General features: G+C 43.5%; 3 protein-coding genes across 6 annotated transcripts; 2 read left to right on the top strand and 1 right to left on the bottom strand.

Annotated features, from left to right (window-relative positions):
• Positions 1–1,770: 1,770 nt before the first annotated feature.
• LOC113750091 (snakin-2-like) lies at positions 1,771–2,573 on the bottom strand. Of its 2 annotated transcripts, none has more exons than XM_027294024.1 (3): positions 2,445–2,573; positions 2,224–2,302; positions 1,771–2,132 (listed from the first exon to the last, which is right to left on the bottom strand). In XM_027294024.1, exons 1-3 carry the CDS (start codon positions 2,514–2,516, stop codon positions 1,951–1,953), a joined length of 333 nt encoding a protein of 110 aa, XP_027149825.1. In that variant the 5' UTR covers positions 2,517–2,573; the 3' UTR covers positions 1,771–1,950. The 2 variants fall into 2 exon arrangements, with proteins under 2 accessions (XP_027149825.1, XP_027149826.1); XM_027294025.1 differs by having other exon boundaries at positions 2,224–2,278.
• Positions 2,574–4,872: 2,299 nt separating this feature from the next.
• On the top strand, positions 4,873–8,580 carry LOC113749549. 3 transcript variants are annotated; one of them, XM_027293327.1, is made up of 5 exons: positions 4,873–5,197; positions 5,333–5,444; positions 6,042–6,103; positions 6,204–6,734; positions 7,912–8,580. In XM_027293327.1, the coding sequence occupies exons 1-5, from the start codon at positions 4,994–4,996 to the stop codon at positions 8,029–8,031; spliced, it is 1,029 nt and encodes a 342-aa protein (XP_027149128.1). In that variant the 5' UTR covers positions 4,873–4,993; the 3' UTR covers positions 8,032–8,580. The 3 variants fall into 3 exon arrangements, with proteins under 3 accessions (XP_027149128.1, XP_027149127.1, XP_027149129.1); XM_027293326.1 differs by having other exon boundaries at positions 6,033–6,103; XM_027293328.1 differs by lacking the exon at positions 7,912–8,580 and adding an exon at positions 7,808–7,901 and having other exon boundaries at positions 6,033–6,103.
• Positions 8,581–13,165: 4,585 nt separating this feature from the next.
• LOC113749176 lies at positions 13,166–16,805 on the top strand. Its single transcript, XM_027292850.1, has 3 exons — positions 13,166–15,136; positions 15,259–16,599; positions 16,665–16,805. Exons 1-3 carry the CDS (start codon positions 13,166–13,168, stop codon positions 16,803–16,805), a joined length of 3,453 nt encoding a protein of 1,150 aa, XP_027148651.1.
• The last annotated feature ends 26 nt before the right edge of the window (positions 16,806–16,831 follow it).

The raw sequence follows: 16,831 nt of genomic DNA, 5'->3' as shown, positions 1-16,831 counted from the left end.
CCTCTGATCAAAACGTGAACTTATTCAGCTTTAGAAAATGCAGCTAGCTAGTAAAACGGATGGCATTTGATTCTCTGTTTAGCCGTTTTAACCCGCTCCTCCCCCTCAATTCTGAGATGGGTTGTAATTCATCGTAAACAAATTTTACAACATTATTGTAATAGGATCTGAAAATTTATTGGTGTTTACAACAGAAAGTCGGTAAAATACTTCACCTGTGTGACCGATATCATTTTGAGCGACGGGTGAACTTTCATTATCTATTCTTTCTTCTTAAAAAAGGTACATATTAACACTTTAAGGATTAGTCGGACCCCGTAAGAATTGACCCGGACATCCCTGTGTCGACAAAAAAAAAAAAAAACACTTTAATTAACCAAAAATGTTGTAGGTAGCTGTTGGCTGTTGTTGTATCTCGCAACTGTGTGCCCGTCCTTAGGCCTAATTATACTTGCTCTATAAATGTAAAACATGAAATTCAATTACCGTCTGACTTGGATCTCAATTCTATACTTAACCACTAAATGAAGATCAACCTAATTGCGGGCCAACACACGTGAACAACAACAAAATTATGCAGTACACTAATATTTGATTCAATTGAAGCCGTTTGCATAATTGCATCCTTAACGTACACATCATCGAGTCGAATTCAAAAAACACTGTGTTGAAGTTTGAATCCGATGAATTCTCAAGCTATACTCAATCAAGTAAAAACTTGTAACTCATCTTGATTCGTAGGTTAACTCGAACTCGACTCTATAAGATTCGATTCTATTCTTAAATTTTTTTGAGTTTAAGTATTCAAATAAAAACTCGAACTCTACTAAAACATAAAACTATAATGATTATTTCATAATTAAAATTAAAATAAATATATTGTATAAATAATAAAACTACTCGATTAGTCTTATTGAACACTCTAATAGAATGTAAGAGAATTTGAACTGAATTGAGATCTGAAACTTGAATTCGAACTTGATTAATTCGAATCAGGTTCAAGCTATGCGTTAGACCGAGCCGCCCGCCGTTGGCGAGTTGCTCGGCTCGCCAGCACTTCTATCTCCAGCCAGACTTGTTTTGAGTAATGATCTGAGTCGGCGGTCTTGTTTCGTCAATTTCTAGGCTAGCTTCCTCTGATTGTCCGATCAGCTGCCCATCAGCGCGTGTCCTGCATGCAAGGCACGAAGGTCCATGGAGGAAAAATTATCATATTACGTACGTGTTAATATGTTGTGGTAAAACATCACCGACGATTGATTGAAAAAAAGACCCCTCTCTCTCCCTCAGGTGTGTGTGTGTATATATATATATATATATAGAGAGAGAGAGAGAGAGTTGTGAGAATGTGATGATTTGATACTTTGATTCTCTGGAGCTGCGGGCGTGGCTTGGTCACGATCGCTGCGTGATGTAGGGTATTAATGGAGCTTAGGTTATGAATGAGCAAATGTGCGAAATTTGAAGCGTCAAACAATTCATTCTCTTTTTCTTAGCCCCTGCAATTGATCAAATAAAATCCTGCTTGCTGAGTTGGGTTTTTTTTTCTCTTTATTTTTTTTAATGAATCAAGTACTGAATATTTAGAGAAAAAGATCAAATTTTAGTGTTGAAATGTATCCAAGTTCATGAATTCACTCCAAACTCGCACACGAGTGGTGGCCTGGATCTTTATTCCTCGAAGTGCTATCGTAGCCAGTTACTCGAACAAAAGAGAGTGTCCAAAATTAAATGGATTGGGCTTCATCACAAGTAAAGATAGCATTTGAATGAAAGAAAGTACGGTAGGTATGTATTTCTCCTTTATTGGACACGCACATAGTAATAGTAGCAGTACTTAGTATCTGATCCGACGAAGAGAAAACGCAAGTGCACCGATATGCATGTACGCAATCTATCTATCTATGAAGTTGTCGTGCTGTAAAAAATTTTCATTCTTTTAAAAGGGATTCAAGGGCACTTGTGTCTGCCGCCGTGAGTGGTCATGTTGGCATAGCAGGGGCAGACATCCTCATTGCCGGAAGTGCCCGGAGGAACGCAGTGGCACCGCTCACAGCATGTCCCGCATGCTCTCTTGCACAAATTTCGCCTCTTCGTTTCCGCGCACCTCGCGTCGCATGCAGACTTGCAATCTGATCGACAAAGATGGAGTTTCCTTAGTTTCAAGAAAGATGAAAATTACTTTCAAAGCCAAATATATATATATATATGAAGAAGAAGAACCTATATCATTATTCTGGAGAAGAGAGCGACCAACCGTGTTGCTGTCAATCTGCGGCTGCGGGACGAACAATGTATCAGCCTCCAAATAATCAAAATATGTTAATATGGATTAGAGAACTCAACAAGTTTTGTTAATTTGTTCTCTAGCTAATTAAAAGGATGCATATATAACGTAGGATCTTGTATTGAATGAGTGAATTAATGTAGCCAGCGTTACGTACCACTTGAGCAGCGTAAACAAGGGAAGCGATGATGATCATCATCATCATCATGAGAGCCTTAGGAAAAGCCATGGCTTAATCTGTCTGTAGTGTACCAATTATATAAAAAAAAAAAAAATGTGGAATCGCTTTGTGTTGTACAAGGTTTAAGGAATGCTAAGAACCCTAGGACGATGTTGGTTGCATTTATAGAGAGAAAAGGCGTGAGAAAATGGATGGAGGGTTAGGTGCAAGCGATCGATGGTGGAAGAATTGAGAAGGTACAGATGCATTGCATGGTAATTAAAGTAAGGCCCCTTTTTCGGGAACAAATTGGGGAACTTGTACTACTAATAGAGTAATTGTCCAACGCGTAAAGCTTTTACTACTATTTACCTTCCTCCTCCTATAATGTATTACTGGTACGAGTTTACTTTGTCTTGCAGCTAGCAACTGTCTGTTTGTCATGAAGAAAGCGGAAAGTGTAAACAACGTTTTGTGGAGACATTCATGTATTTGAAGAAAAGAATTAAAATTTCATCAAGTATCGGCATATTCAACCAAAAAAAAAAAGGTGACCGCATATTTTCAATACTTAATGTGTTAATTAAGCAAGAGAAAAACTACACCAAATTTCTTGCTTCTCTCTTGAATCAGTAACTAATGATATTGAGAAACAACTTGCGTGCATCACATCACGGTGATTGATCAAATTTCTCATCATTGTCAGTAGCCAAATCATAAAATCGTACAAATTTGGTGACATAACTCTTATTCAACAAAATTGTAAAAACGTGCATGAACAATGTCTGAATATAACATCTCTGCTATAAAAGCGTACAAGCATTTTATAATAAGAGTAACTCACAAAGTGTTCGATAATTAATTGTTACATCGTTCAAAAAGGGTATTTCCGTGTCTTTGCTAATACTTTCTTATTTAGTATCAATGGAATAAAATCACATAATTACGCATTAATGCTACTAAACGAAGACTTTGACGAACCGGTCTGTGTCGTATTGTTGTTCCATCTACAGGACCGGACTGCATTCGACCGTATGTGTACGAGTTAAATGAGTGATCGATCCCTAAGCAAAGGTGTTTTAATTACTCTCTCTTTTTTTTTTGATAATTTAATTACTTTCTTTAAAATCCGGAACAGCCCTATCCCGCTACACTTTATACCTTGCCTTATTATCCGACATAGGATCCCCGTAAACAGAGATGTTTATTAACTAGGGCCAACAAATCCACTTTATCATTAATTTAACGTGTTCTTCAATACAGCCATACTGGAAAGACGAGCAAAAATGTATTACGATATTGGAAATGATGTTGGTGGAAGAAGGACCAATAATGTCTCTGCAAAGGTGCCAGGCCATGCACGAGGAAGATCTTCTCATCTCATCTGGGGCTTCACTTGTTTATCCTCCTCTCCAGGGATATCTCATTCCCAAATGAGATGGATCTTCGGGCATCATCTTGGCAACCAAGTAACCTAGATTAGGTGACGTTAAAATTTTAGAATAAAGAAGTATTACCAAAAATGAATTTTCATTTTCTTTTTTGAACTCATTTTACTTAAAATTTCTTAAAGTTTGTGAAGGTTACAAGTCTTTCCATAAAATCAAAGGAGATAAGCATTATTTTTTAAACCTTAGAGGAGACGGTCACAATTGCCAGAAATCTCAGGGGTAGAGCTATTAAACGAATCGAACTGTTCAGTAGTTCGGTTTGTTTCGACACGTTCGTATTCGTGAAAAACTCGTTCGAAACCTTAAACGAACCGAGTTCGAACGAATTTTTTTGTTTGATTAATAATCGAATGAATACGAGCATGTTCACGAGTTTTAGCGAACATTCACGAGCATGGGCATAATTATTATTTGACAAATTTTAGGATTAATTTTATGGCTGGATTTTTATAACTGGAGGGTTTTATTTGTTATTTTTATGTTAATGTTAGTTATATAGTTAATGAATAATAGAATTTAGTCACTTAATGCTTTAATTATTTTTTAGAATGATTAGTGATTTGTATGGCATATTTAAGGCTTAAAATAATTTGGATTCGAATATTTCGAACATGTTCACAAACGGCTCGTTTATGTTAAACGAGCCGAACACGAACTCGAACTCGAACATGAACTTTGTTTAACGAACCGAACACGAACACAGGTTTGGAGTTCGAAAATTAACGAACGAACACGAACGTTGTTCGAATCGCTTAACGAACAGAGCTCAAACATGAGATATTCGGTTCGATTCGGCTCGTTTACAGCTCTACTCAGGGGTTTCTAAAATTATCCTAATTTTAATTTCAAGAGTGCTAAGTAATAATATTGGAAACCTTAGGGGAGGTTGTGAAATTATCACAACTTGAAATAAAAGCTACTTCTACATTTTCGACCGTTGTGTACTTTACTAAATCCAACGGTCATATGTTCACTCTCCCCGACCCCCACTTTCTCTCTGCACTCTTCTGCCCCGACGGGAAAAAGTTAAAGAAGAAAGAAAACTTGAAAAAAACTCCGAAACCCTAGGCTACTCTTCGCGTCAATTACCCAACAATGGCGAAAGCCAAAGGCTCAAATGACTCATGGGACCGTGAAAAATGCAACAAAATATTTAACGCTATGGTCCACTTGTTGCAGAATCAGCAGACGCAAATTCAATATCTGGCTAAAGACAGGAAGCTTCTTGAAGACATAGTTAAGTTACAGCATGAACGCTGGACTTCTGATGTTAATCTTCTAAAAGAGCATATCTTCCAGGTGAAAATTCCATGCCAAAGTTTTGTTTTCTTCTTTTTTTTCTTCTTAATTGCTGTTGAAATTTATCAAATTAGGGTTCTTCTTTATAAAGTTGGGATTTTTATTTTTTTTTTGGCATTGAAATTGGTGGTTTAGATGAGGAGGGATTTGACCATGCAAGAAAAGGAGCGCATCGTTGAGGCTACTAAAGCTGATATGGTTATGGGTTTGAAGTTGAGGGAGTCTTTCCTGTACAAGCAGAAATTTGGTTAGTTTACTTTTCTTTCTACTGAACAAGAATTAAAGTGTTTTTATTTTTTTCTTTGTTCTTCTTTTATTTTCTCGATAACTCTGTAGAGAGTATGTTTATGCGTTTATTATTGTACACCTGTGGTGTATAGTTTGGATTATGCTGAATTTTTTAAAGATTATTTTAGTAGATGGTCGCGAAAAGCTTTTTAAAAGTTCAATGTAAACACATGGCAAAAAAAGGAGTACCCAAGAGAGCGTCCCCTGCAAAAGAAACAATTATCTTTAAGAGACCTATAGTATGTGCATGTGGTTGTTATAGGTTTAAATTCATATGCAAACTGCCACAAAGATATGAGAGCACAAGTGCTGGAAATTGCATAAACTTCAATTACGTAGTTCTGTGCATCTCTGTTCCATTAGTCATTTTGCGCTGTTATAGTGCTCTTGATCAGTATAGTCTAATTGGAAAGTCGCTCTCTGTTACCTGTATATAGATTAGGAAAGCAAAGAAATGAAATATCATGTCCTCTGTGGTTATTAATCTTGATTTTTTTTAATGCACCTGCTCATGTATTTTCTCCTTTTTGGTGCTTATTAAGCGCAGAAAATGCAGATAGTGAATTGGCTGATTTTAGGGAATGGTTTGAACGCCTTGCTCGTAAGTGCTCGGAAAAGGTATTTTTTGAACCCCTTCTTTAAGGAGATGTAGGTTGTATTTGATTCATTTTTTTTAGTCTCTTCTTCAAGGAGTCACTTGTTTCATGTTTATTTGCAGGATACATCTGCTGATGTGATTAAAAAAGGAGAAGAGCATCGGTATAAAGCTCTGGAGAGTAATTTGAAAAGGCTGCAATGTGAAAATGAGAAGCTTATGTTAGATAAGAATTCAGAGATTTCTGCTCTGCTGGCTGAGAAGAATTTTGTCTGGAACCAGTATAACCTAATGGAGACCAATTTGAATGAGCAATTGAGACAGAAGTGTGCTGATGTTGAATCTGCAAATGAGAAGATATGGGGGCTTCTGTCGAGCATGGAGGATATGCAGTCTTCTAATTCTGTAAAGGATAGAATGATTGCAAGATTAAACGATGACATTGCTAGGCTAAGATCTGACTTAGTTAAAAATGATGAAGAAGTTTCCAGACTATCTAGGGAGCTGGAGGCGTTAAGGAGGTTGAGAAAAGATTCTATGACCCCAGTGTTAGGTCGCTGCACAACTGAATCTGGGAATACCAACTCAAAAGCCAAGAGTGGGATGACAGTAACGACAAAGAAAGAGTTAGATTCTTCCCTTACACTTGAAAAGGTAATGCTGCTTCTAACAAGTTGCTGACGATTGAAATGCATTGCTACTAACATTGCAGTATACCCTGGATGTGTATCTGATGCATTTTATCCCAGTAATTATTAAAATATAAGAATGTCATTGAATTCTTGTTTCTCCTTCATATATAGATTGAATTTGTGCTTTTGTCTGTCACATACAGTTCAAATTGAAAGAAAGAACTTTGTCATACTTATACTGTACGAGTTACATTTTCAAAAACAATTTGCCAGAATAAATTAGAAATATAAAAGGACAGTTATTCTTTAAGATGTTAGTATACAAAATTTGTTCTGGCCTGCAATTTATAGTATGCTTCCCCTTAAGACAGAATCTGGCAGTGATTAACTCTTTAATATATGCTAGCATTGGAAAGATTCCGTTTCGATTCCTCATTTTTTGAAAAACAAGTTTTTCATATACAATAATACAGTAATGCACAAACAAAAATAACTCCAAAAACACCACATCTATACAATATATCAAAAACAACTCCAAATATGCAAAAAAAAATAAAAAATAAGATCTACGCCATTTTCTTCTGCCATCTATCACCACTCCTCTCTTTTCTCCTCTCTCTCTCCCTCCCTCTTCAAAGATTGAGTTGTTAAATTTTGGATTAGCTGTTTTTTGGGGTGTTTTTGAAAAATTTTATTGTAGTAATGTATATGAAAAATTTTTACTATAAAATTTTTTAAAAATATTGGATATATTGTATGGATGGGATGTTTTTTGAGTTATTGTGGTATTGTATTTGAAAAACTTGTTTTTGAAAAAATGACCAATCCAAACGGAGCCTCATATGGGAGCTTGTGCTAAAGTGGTTTTCTTGTCAAGCTTGTTGCTCTTTGTACATGCTTAATAGTCTTGAGTTGAATATTTTTTCTGCTTTTTATGTCTTTGAAGTCTATAATTTTTCTTATTTAAATCTGGTGTCTGTAGTAGAACAATTTAATTGTGGTTCAAAGTTTAAATCTCAGTTAGCTGAGGAAAAGTACATATACAGTCATGATCCACATGCTGAAGTCCTGTTGAAAGCATGTCTGGTTTTACAGGTGTTGGTGATTGCATGATTCAAGTTGAATTAATTGTGGAATGACCTGCTCTTAATCAGATAAACCTTCGAAATGCTAAGCAAATTCCACTATGGTGTTTGTAGGGATGCAAAAGTTCAAAGAGGAAAGCAGTTGATACCATTCAGGCCTCTAACACCCCCAAATTGTTCACGTCCTCATTTAAGGTTCCTAAGCTGAAGAATTCATCTCCAGCTGTCCATTGACCTCCATCACCATTTTCTTCTATTCTTTCAATTTTTTTTTTTTTTTTTTTTTGTGCAAGAAGGCTAAGCTGTTTGTTTGTGCATATAGCTTTGAGTTATCTATGTCCTTGCTAATCCTAGTGTAACTTTCCCCTTTCTTTTTGTGCATTAAATTAACATGATTTCTAGCTGAAATCAGATGTAGCTTTTAGTATATGTTAGGGGAGCGGTAGTCAAGTAAGATATGTATAAGTTTGCAAACTGGGTTTCCCCTACTGGCCAGGGGGAAGACCCCCCTAGGGAGGACTTCCTGCTGCCACCAACTCCTGCCCAGCGCAGGTAGTCAGTCATGTTTGTGTGTAGTGAAATGTAGTGCAGGGAGTACGTCTGTTGTTGGTTCTTTGAAACTGGGAGCTTCATCCTAAATTAATGTATGTGGGATCCTTGCACCACATTGTGCGAGGCAACAAAATACTTTGTAGTGATGTTTAATTCCCCCAACTAGTTCCACTCAACCACATTGTAAAATTTGGAAATGTGTTAACGAGAAATTTTGGTTAGAATGCTACACTACAAGGTGCGTACGCACCTATGCAATTGTTTGTACTTTGTACCAGCCTCCACCTGGCCAGCTGAATTGATCTTATGGCATGCAAGTTTTCAGTGTTCGGTTTGGGTGTGTTTATATTCGATTTTTCAATTAATCTTTTCATGTTTATGCTTTAATAGTTAGGATTAAGACTACTATGTTTAGCTGAAGGAAGAAAAAGGGGGTTTTTTTTTTTTTTTTTTTTTTGGGGGGGGTGGGGGGAGGAGGGAGAGGAAGGGTGTGAATTCCAGCAGACTCTCAATTACTACAATTCAGTATCCAGCGCCAGAGGCCATTGTGTTCCCAGGTGAAGATCGGGCGGAGGGAGGTCAGAGCTGGAGGAACCCATTACATTTGCAGAGATGTACAAGAGGAAAAATAGCAGGAACCTTGATTTTGCGAGGCTTCAGAAACTCTCTAAAGAGAAGCAAGACTTGAATTGAAGCCCACCACGGGCCTCCGGGAATTCTAGTCGGCGATGTCATGTTGACAATAAGTAAGGGTTTGCTTTCAAGGGTAGCGCCAAGATCCATTTTTCAGTCGTGTTTGAATCAAGAATGTTAAAAGATAATGTTCAGAAAATTACTCCTATCAAACTTTCTCTTCCTTTAAATTGAATTCCGATATTCATTTTTAGTCCTGCATGAATCCTCGAGGTTAAAAGATAAGTGTCCAGAAAGCTACTTCTATCAAACTCTCTCTTCTGCCATACAAATAAGATTAACTTTAGTAAAAAGAAAAAGGGTTTTTATTATTTATTGATAATTCAATTCATTGACTCCAGAAATCAATTCTGCTTATAACCTCATTTTATTTAGAAAAGATCAAGATGGCTGATCACGAATACTCATTACTCGGAACTCAATACAACAGATGTTTAAGCCCCGTATCACGGATTTCCTAATGATTAATAAGCGACGCGACCAAATTGGACCAGACTATTGAGCTAGCTAATATGTGGCAGGCTAATCGCTACATACCCAGTAAATCGACAGCGTAAAACAAAAATCACAGCAGCAAAAGATCGTTGGTGTAGCTAGACCCCAACCAGGAAACACAAAACCAAGAAAAGATGTACTACGACGCACCAAAACCACCACCTTGTCTTCCTTTCTGACCATTCCGCAGTTGTACTCGGATATATGCTAGCTAGGACATGTGAAGAGCATGGAGCCTGGATTTTGGAACGCCAAGTACTGTTTAGACAGGAGGTCGAAACCAGCTGGACTGGAAAGAAGAGTGATAATACACTAACACCAAAAGCAGCAGCACCACCAGCACCAGCCCCCAAGGAGGGGAGCTGTTGCCTTGTTGGCTCGTCGACTGATCCGAAACCGGCCTTAAACCTCTGATATAAAACCACCTCCTGCTAAGCATCATCAAATGAACCATCAAAATCAGTAGCAACGGCAGCAGAAAAAGAAACAGCTTGAAACCGGTCATGGTACGCTCCATCTGGGCTTTGTAGTCCCAGTAACTTGCCATACACATTAACGCAGCTACCAGCCCAAATATAACCATCAAAGGCGCGGGTGGTAGTGAGACTGATGCTAAGGTTTGGTCTCTCCAGCTTGTTCCCCTTCCTTCTGTTACAAACCAATTGCCCATCTTTTTCTTTTTCCCACTTTTTCTCCTTTCTTGTCCTCAGAAATCTATCAGCTAAATTCTTTCTGGGTATTGTTGAAGTCGAGGAGTTGAGAACAAGCTTGGTTACTGCATAGAAGATCAATTCTGCAGGGGATAAAGTTAGTGTTCTGAAAAAAGCTAGATGCTTGCTTATAATTTATGTAAATTAGTAATGGAGTTTTAGATTCTATCCCCAACCGACTTCTTTTCTGGATGCATCCAGCTAGCTATCTGAAATGTTCCATATGCTCTAGTGTGGTACCATTTTGCTTTACAAAACCGAGATAAAATAATATACAAGAATGCATTTCTTTTGTAAGTTGTTACTCCGTTATTTAATCTTTTTAAGTGAAACTCTGGAGTCTATTAGGTAGTATAAGATTTATTTCATAGTTAACCAAATACTCTTAGTACCTCAAAATGTGTCAACAAACAGAACAAATAAATAATAATAATAAGGTCCTTTTTACTATTTTCTTATTCTCTGTTCTCTTGTGTGACTAGCTACTTTCATCTTTTTACTACTATTATTCGTATATTGTTTTTTTAGTATACTTGAACTTAAGCTTTTTTTTTTTTTGATCTTGTTATGTTTAATTTTTTAGCACTAATACTAATCACAAATATATGTTAGGTATGTGCAAAGCATATCTCATATGGTTTCAAATTATTTAGATACATCTAAAAGAAATGAACTTATAATTAATCAATTATTAATAGTAAAAGAGACAAATAATAAATCAAATTAAAAATGAAAATATTAATCAGTCCATTATTATTTAACGATACTTTGCTTGAAATTTTTTTATTCATTTGAGAGGATAAAAAGCCCATAATTTCCATTTTAATTATAATTTAACAAAAATAATGTATTCTGAGGATGCTCACCTCGGCCGCCCCGCATGCCCGAGGTGACCTCACCTCGTCCAACATCAGAGCTCACCCGTGCCTCGGGCATATCCCTTAAGCTCGGCCGGATCCCTAGTCTACCGTGTAGGTGACCTCGGCACCTCCACCTCAGCCGCACGCGGATGAGGCAAGCCACCTGACATCATCCGGGATCAGTGCTTTATCTGAAAAGCACTGTCGCACTTAATGACTACTGCAAAGGACTCCTCGTCACCCTGTCCAGGCGGCTACAGTGTCAGAGTCAGGCCCCCTGACAGGGAACAGAGCCGTAATGGCAGGGCATGGGTCCCACCGACATAAGACCTCCGTCCTGCCCTCCACTCTCGCTCTATAAATACCCCACACACTCCAACAAGTAAGCATACACTGTTCATTTGCTCATACTCTAGCATTTTCTCGTTCTCATACTAACTTAATCGTCGGAGTGATACCAGGGGAGAAGCCCCGCCATTCACTTCGGACAAGGAGGTCGACTTCGGACACACGAATTCACCTCACCTCCTCTCAGAGAGGACTGATTCAGGTCGGCTTACATATCCACCAAAAATCACCTCTTCAATTGGCGCCGTCTGTGGGAACGAGATTACTGCTAAAATGAGATCCACGCGCTCCAGAAGCGGAAGAGTTCCCTCAACTGGGGCTGGGCAGACATCCGGAGCCCAGCAAGATCGTATCTCTGAGGAACATGGGTCCCAAAGGACCCAGCCCAACAATGAGGAGGCCATCGCCAAGATGGCCGAGTTTGTCACGGACAACCCCAACATCTTTGAGGAACTAGGAAGGTACCTCAAGAGGCAGGGAAAAGAAAAAGCCGAGTCTTCCAAGAGGAGACCAACGAAGTCCCCTGAAGTGCCCTCAGGCGAGGACTCCGAAGATGGGCGTCTATCTCGGAGCACCTCCAGGCGAGTCTCATCCAAGGCAACCTCCAAGATTGCCTCCATCTCCCGAGCATTTTCTCGGGGACTACTGGGAAAACGAGCCGAGGACCCACCTCGGCGTCCCGGAGGCCTAGCTTCTGACTACATGAGGGCTCCGCCCTTCACTGATGACATCAATGGGGAGATGGTGCCCCCAAACTTTAAGCTTCCAAATTTGCACACCTACGACGGCCGAGGTGACCCCGAGGATCACCTTCGCGCCTTCATCTCCGCATTCCGACTCTACTGCGTCCCCGACGCCGTGATCTGTCGGGCTTTCCCCATCTTCCTGCACGGGACCGCCCGGAAGTGGTTCTGGAGTTTAGAACCGGGGAGCATTTCCTCCCTGGATGAGCTGATAGACCGGTTCATCCACCGCTTTGTGTCGTCTCGACCAATAACAAAGACTTCAGCTTACCTCTTGAACCTGCAACAGGGTCAGGGCGAGTCACTTCGCTCGTACGCCCAAAGGTTCAACGAGGAGAATGTACAGATACCTGACCAGAACGAGCAAGTAACTATTGCTGCCTTCACCAACGGGTTAGTAGCAGGGATCTTTAACACCGAAATCCATCGGCAGTACCCCCGTACACTCCGGGAGCTCTGGGAAAGAGTGGACCAGGGAATCCGAAGCGAAGATGTAAATCGCATGAAGCGAGAAGCCCAAGCATCTCGTACGGGGCAAGATCCCCGGAGGAGGAAAGACACTGGCCGAGGTGAACCAGGCCCAAGTGGCACTTCAAACCAACCCCGAGACCGCCGAAGTGTCTTCGACCGGATCGTGAAAGGCAGATTGTCCACCTCGGACGCCGAGCTGACGCCCCTCAATTCGAGCCGGACCCACGTCCTGGCTGTGATGAGGCAGAATCACCTCGGCCGCAACCCTCCCGAAATTCCGGGGAGGAGAGATAAGAGGAACTCGAACCTCTACTGTGCCTACCACCGTAATGTAGGACACGAGACTGAGGACTGCAATGACCTGAAGCGGGAAATCGAAAATTTGATCCGGCAAGGATACCTGAAGCAATTCGTCCGCAAGGATGGAGGCTTCAACCGAAGCGTCTCCCACCGGGAGAACCGGGGCCCCCGCCGAGACGACCGACGGGACACGAACATGCATTGCCGAGGTCCCGAAGACCGTAGGGAGGACAAGCAGCCCCCACGCGATGGCTCACCGGGCTACGGCCCCAACATCGCCGGGGTGATCAACACCATCGCGGGAGGACCAACGGGAGGAGACAGCCAGAACTCCCGGAAGCGGACCTACCGCCAGGCCGAGATGGAGGTGGCCGAGCCGAGCTCTCGGCTGTCCGAGGTCATCACCTACGGCCCCGCTGACCCCGTTCCTGCGGCCTCCAGCAATCATGAAGCTCTTGTGATTGAAGTCCTCACCAACAACTACGTAGTCAAAAAGGTCTACGTAGACCCCGGAAGCTCGGTAGACGTCTTGTACTACCGGACTTTCGAAAGTTTGAAACTGACCAAGGAGCAACTCACTCCTGTCAGGACTCCCCTCGTGGGATTCGGGGGACACGTCGTCCACCCGGAAGGCATGTTGACCCTGGTGGTAACAATCGGGCGTCATCCACGCTGCCGAACTGTGCCTGTCAGTTTTGCGGTGGTCAAAGCAGACTCCCCCTACAATATGCTGATAGGCCGGCCCACGCTCAATGCCTTGAGAGCCGTATACTCCACCTACCACCTGAGCTTTAAATTTCCAACCTCTGCGGGGGTGGCCGAGGTAAGCAGCGATGTGGGCGCCGCCCGGGAATGCTACCTCGCCACCATTCAAGCAGCAGTCACCCCCCGGCCCTCACCGAGGTCAGAAGAAAAGAGGCCAGCGGTCCTCTCCATAGACTGCATCGACCCTCGGAAGGCAGAAGAGCCCAACAGGCTGGAGCCCGGGGATGAGGTGGAACTGGTGGTAGTGGATGAAGCGAAACCTGACCAAGTGGTCCAAGTAGGGGCTGGACTACCCTCACCCCTGAAAGAAGAAATGATCTCCCTGATCAAAGACCACCGAGACGTCTTCGCGTGGTCCGCGGATGAAGTGGTCGGAGTGCCACCCGAGCTCATGACTCACCAACTCAACGTTGACCCGCAGGCCCGACCTGTGCGACAGAAACGAAGGCACTTCGGCCCCGAACGTAGCCAAGCCATATCGGATGAGGTCGACAAGCTCTTGCCGGCCAAGATGATCCACGAGGTCCAATATCCCACCTGGCTGTCCAATCCAGTCATGGTAAAAAAGGACACCGGGGGATGGAGAATGTGTGTCGACTTCACCGACCTCAACAAGGCCTGCCCCAAAGATTGCTATCCTCTGCCAAGGATAGACGCCCTCGTCGACGCGGCGATGGGGTATGAAATCCTCTGCTTCCTAGATGCCTTCAAAGGGTATCATCAAATAGGAATGAGTGAGGAGGAACAAGAGAAAACGGCGTTCTACACCGACCGAGGTACTTATTGTTACACTACCATGCCCTTCGGGCTAAAGAACGCCGGGGCGACCTACCAAAGGCTGATCAACCGACTCTTCCAGAATCAGATCGGCCGCAATGTGGAGGCCTATGTGGATGACATCCTCGTTAAAAGCCTCGCCACTTCATCCTTTCTGTCAGACGTGAGGGAAGTCTTTGGTGTCCTGCGAGACTCGAGGATGAAGCTGAATCCCAAGAAGTGCGTCTTCGGCGTCACCTCGGGAAAATTCTTGGGGTATCTGGTTTCCCACCGGGGAATCGAGGCCAACCCCGACAAAGTGAAAGCCATTCAGGACATGTCCCCACCTCGGAACATCCGAGAAGTCCAACGGCTGAATGGACGCCTGGCCGCGCTGAATCGCTTCCTGTCCCAATCAGCCGAGAAAGCTCTGCCTTTCTTTAAGGTGCTGAAGAATGCTGACCAGTTCGCCTGGACTGAGGAGTGTCAGGCTGCTTTCGACCAGCTGAAGCAGTACTTGCATCACCTACCAACACTCGCTTCACCTCGGCCCGAGGAGAAGCTCTACCTCTACCTCTCCGCAGCCGACGAGGCTGTCAGCGCTGTGCTCATCCGAGATGAGGGCACCCAAGTGCCGGTCTACTACGTCAGCCGAGCCCTCCGCGGGCCGGAGACCCGATACACGCAAGTGGAAAAACTTGTGCTGGGGCTCGTCCACGCAGCTCGGCGGTTGAAACCCTACTTCTTAGCCCATCCCATCTCGGTCAGGACCGACCAGCCCATTCGGCAAATATTGGTGCGACCCGAACTTCTGGTCGCCTCACCAAGTGGGCTGTCGAATTGGGAGAATATGACTTGTCCTACGAGCCACGCACCGCCATAAAAGCTCAAGCTTTAGCTGACTTCCTTGCTGAGCTCACCTTCACGGAAGGTCCAGAGTCCACCTCAGCCTTACCCGAGGTGTCCACCTCATCCCTGTGGACATTGTATGTCGATGGATCCTCTAATGGAGACGGCTGCGGAGCCGGACTGCTCCTGGAAGGACCTCAGGGGGAGGTTTGCTCTTACGCCCTCCGCTTTGACTTCCCGGCCACCAACAATGAAGCCGAGTACGAGGCTCTAATCGCTGGACTCCAGCTAGCCCGCAAGCTCGGCGCCCAGCAAATCCACGTCCGCAGTGACTCCCAACTCGTGGTACGCCAAGTTATTGGTGAGTACGAGGCCAAGGATGAGACCATGCAACGGTACCTCTCCAAAGTTCACCAACTCACCGCGTACTTCAAGTCATTCGAAATCCAAAGGATCCCTCGGTCCCAGAATAAGCGAGCCGACGCCTTATCCCGGCTGGCTTCCACTTCATTCTCTGACCTCAGCAAAACCGTCTTGGTGGAGGTCCTGAGTGAACCAGGGTACGTGGAAGAGGTGGCCTGCCCCGTGCACTCTGAAGAAACTTGGATGACCCCGTTCATCCTTTTCTTGGGTCAAGGAGTCCTTCCCGAAGACCGAGCTGAAGCAAGGAAGATACAACGCAAAGCCGCTCGGTATGCACTCCGCGATGGAGAACTATATAAGCGCTCCTACCTCGGCCCATGGTTGAGGTGTGTCACCCCCGAGGCAGGACGCGAGGTCCCCCACGAGATCCACGAGGGCCTATGTGGGGCTCACATCGGCCACAGGATGCTAGCTAAGAAAGCTATGCTCCTGGGATATTTCTGGCCATCACTTCGGCAAGACTCCCAGGACCTCGTTCTCGGCTGCCCTTCCTGCCAAGTCCACGCACCCGAGCACCACCAGCCTTCAAACTTCATGGTCCCCATCACTTCACCCTGGCCGTTTGAGCAATGGGGGACAGACATCATAGGTCCCTTCCCCAAAGCCGTCGGGGGTTATACATTCTTAGTAACCGCTGTGGATTACTTCACCAAGTGGGTCGAGGCCGAGCCACTTCGGACCATCTCAGGGCTGGCCATTCAAAAATTCTTTTGGAAGTGCATTATCTGCCGCTTCGGCATACCTCGGGTCATCATCTCGGACAATGGGAGACAGTTTGCCGAGAACCCGTTCAAGACTTGGTGCGAGAACCTCGGCATCAAACAACACTTCACTTCGGTAGGCCACCCCCAGGCCAATGGTCAAGCAGAAAACTTCAACCGGACTCTTCTACATGGTCTCAGGACCCGACTACACCGAGTTGGGTCATCTTGGGTGGAGGAACTCCCCAGTGTCCTGTGGTCGTATCGGACCACGCCGAGGTCAGCGACGCGAGAGACCCCATTCTCCCTGACCTACGGCGCCGAGGCGGTCATCCCGGCTGAGATCCTTACCCCCAGCCCTCGGCTGG

The sequence above is a fragment of the Coffea eugenioides genome, chromosome 10 (assembly GCF_003713205.1).
Source record: "Coffea eugenioides isolate CCC68of chromosome 10, Ceug_1.0, whole genome shotgun sequence".
NCBI lineage: Eukaryota > Viridiplantae > Streptophyta > Magnoliopsida > Gentianales > Rubiaceae > Coffea > Coffea eugenioides.
The sequence above is the reverse complement of the archived record's forward strand: the minus strand, read 5'-3'. Positions and strand labels throughout refer to the sequence as shown.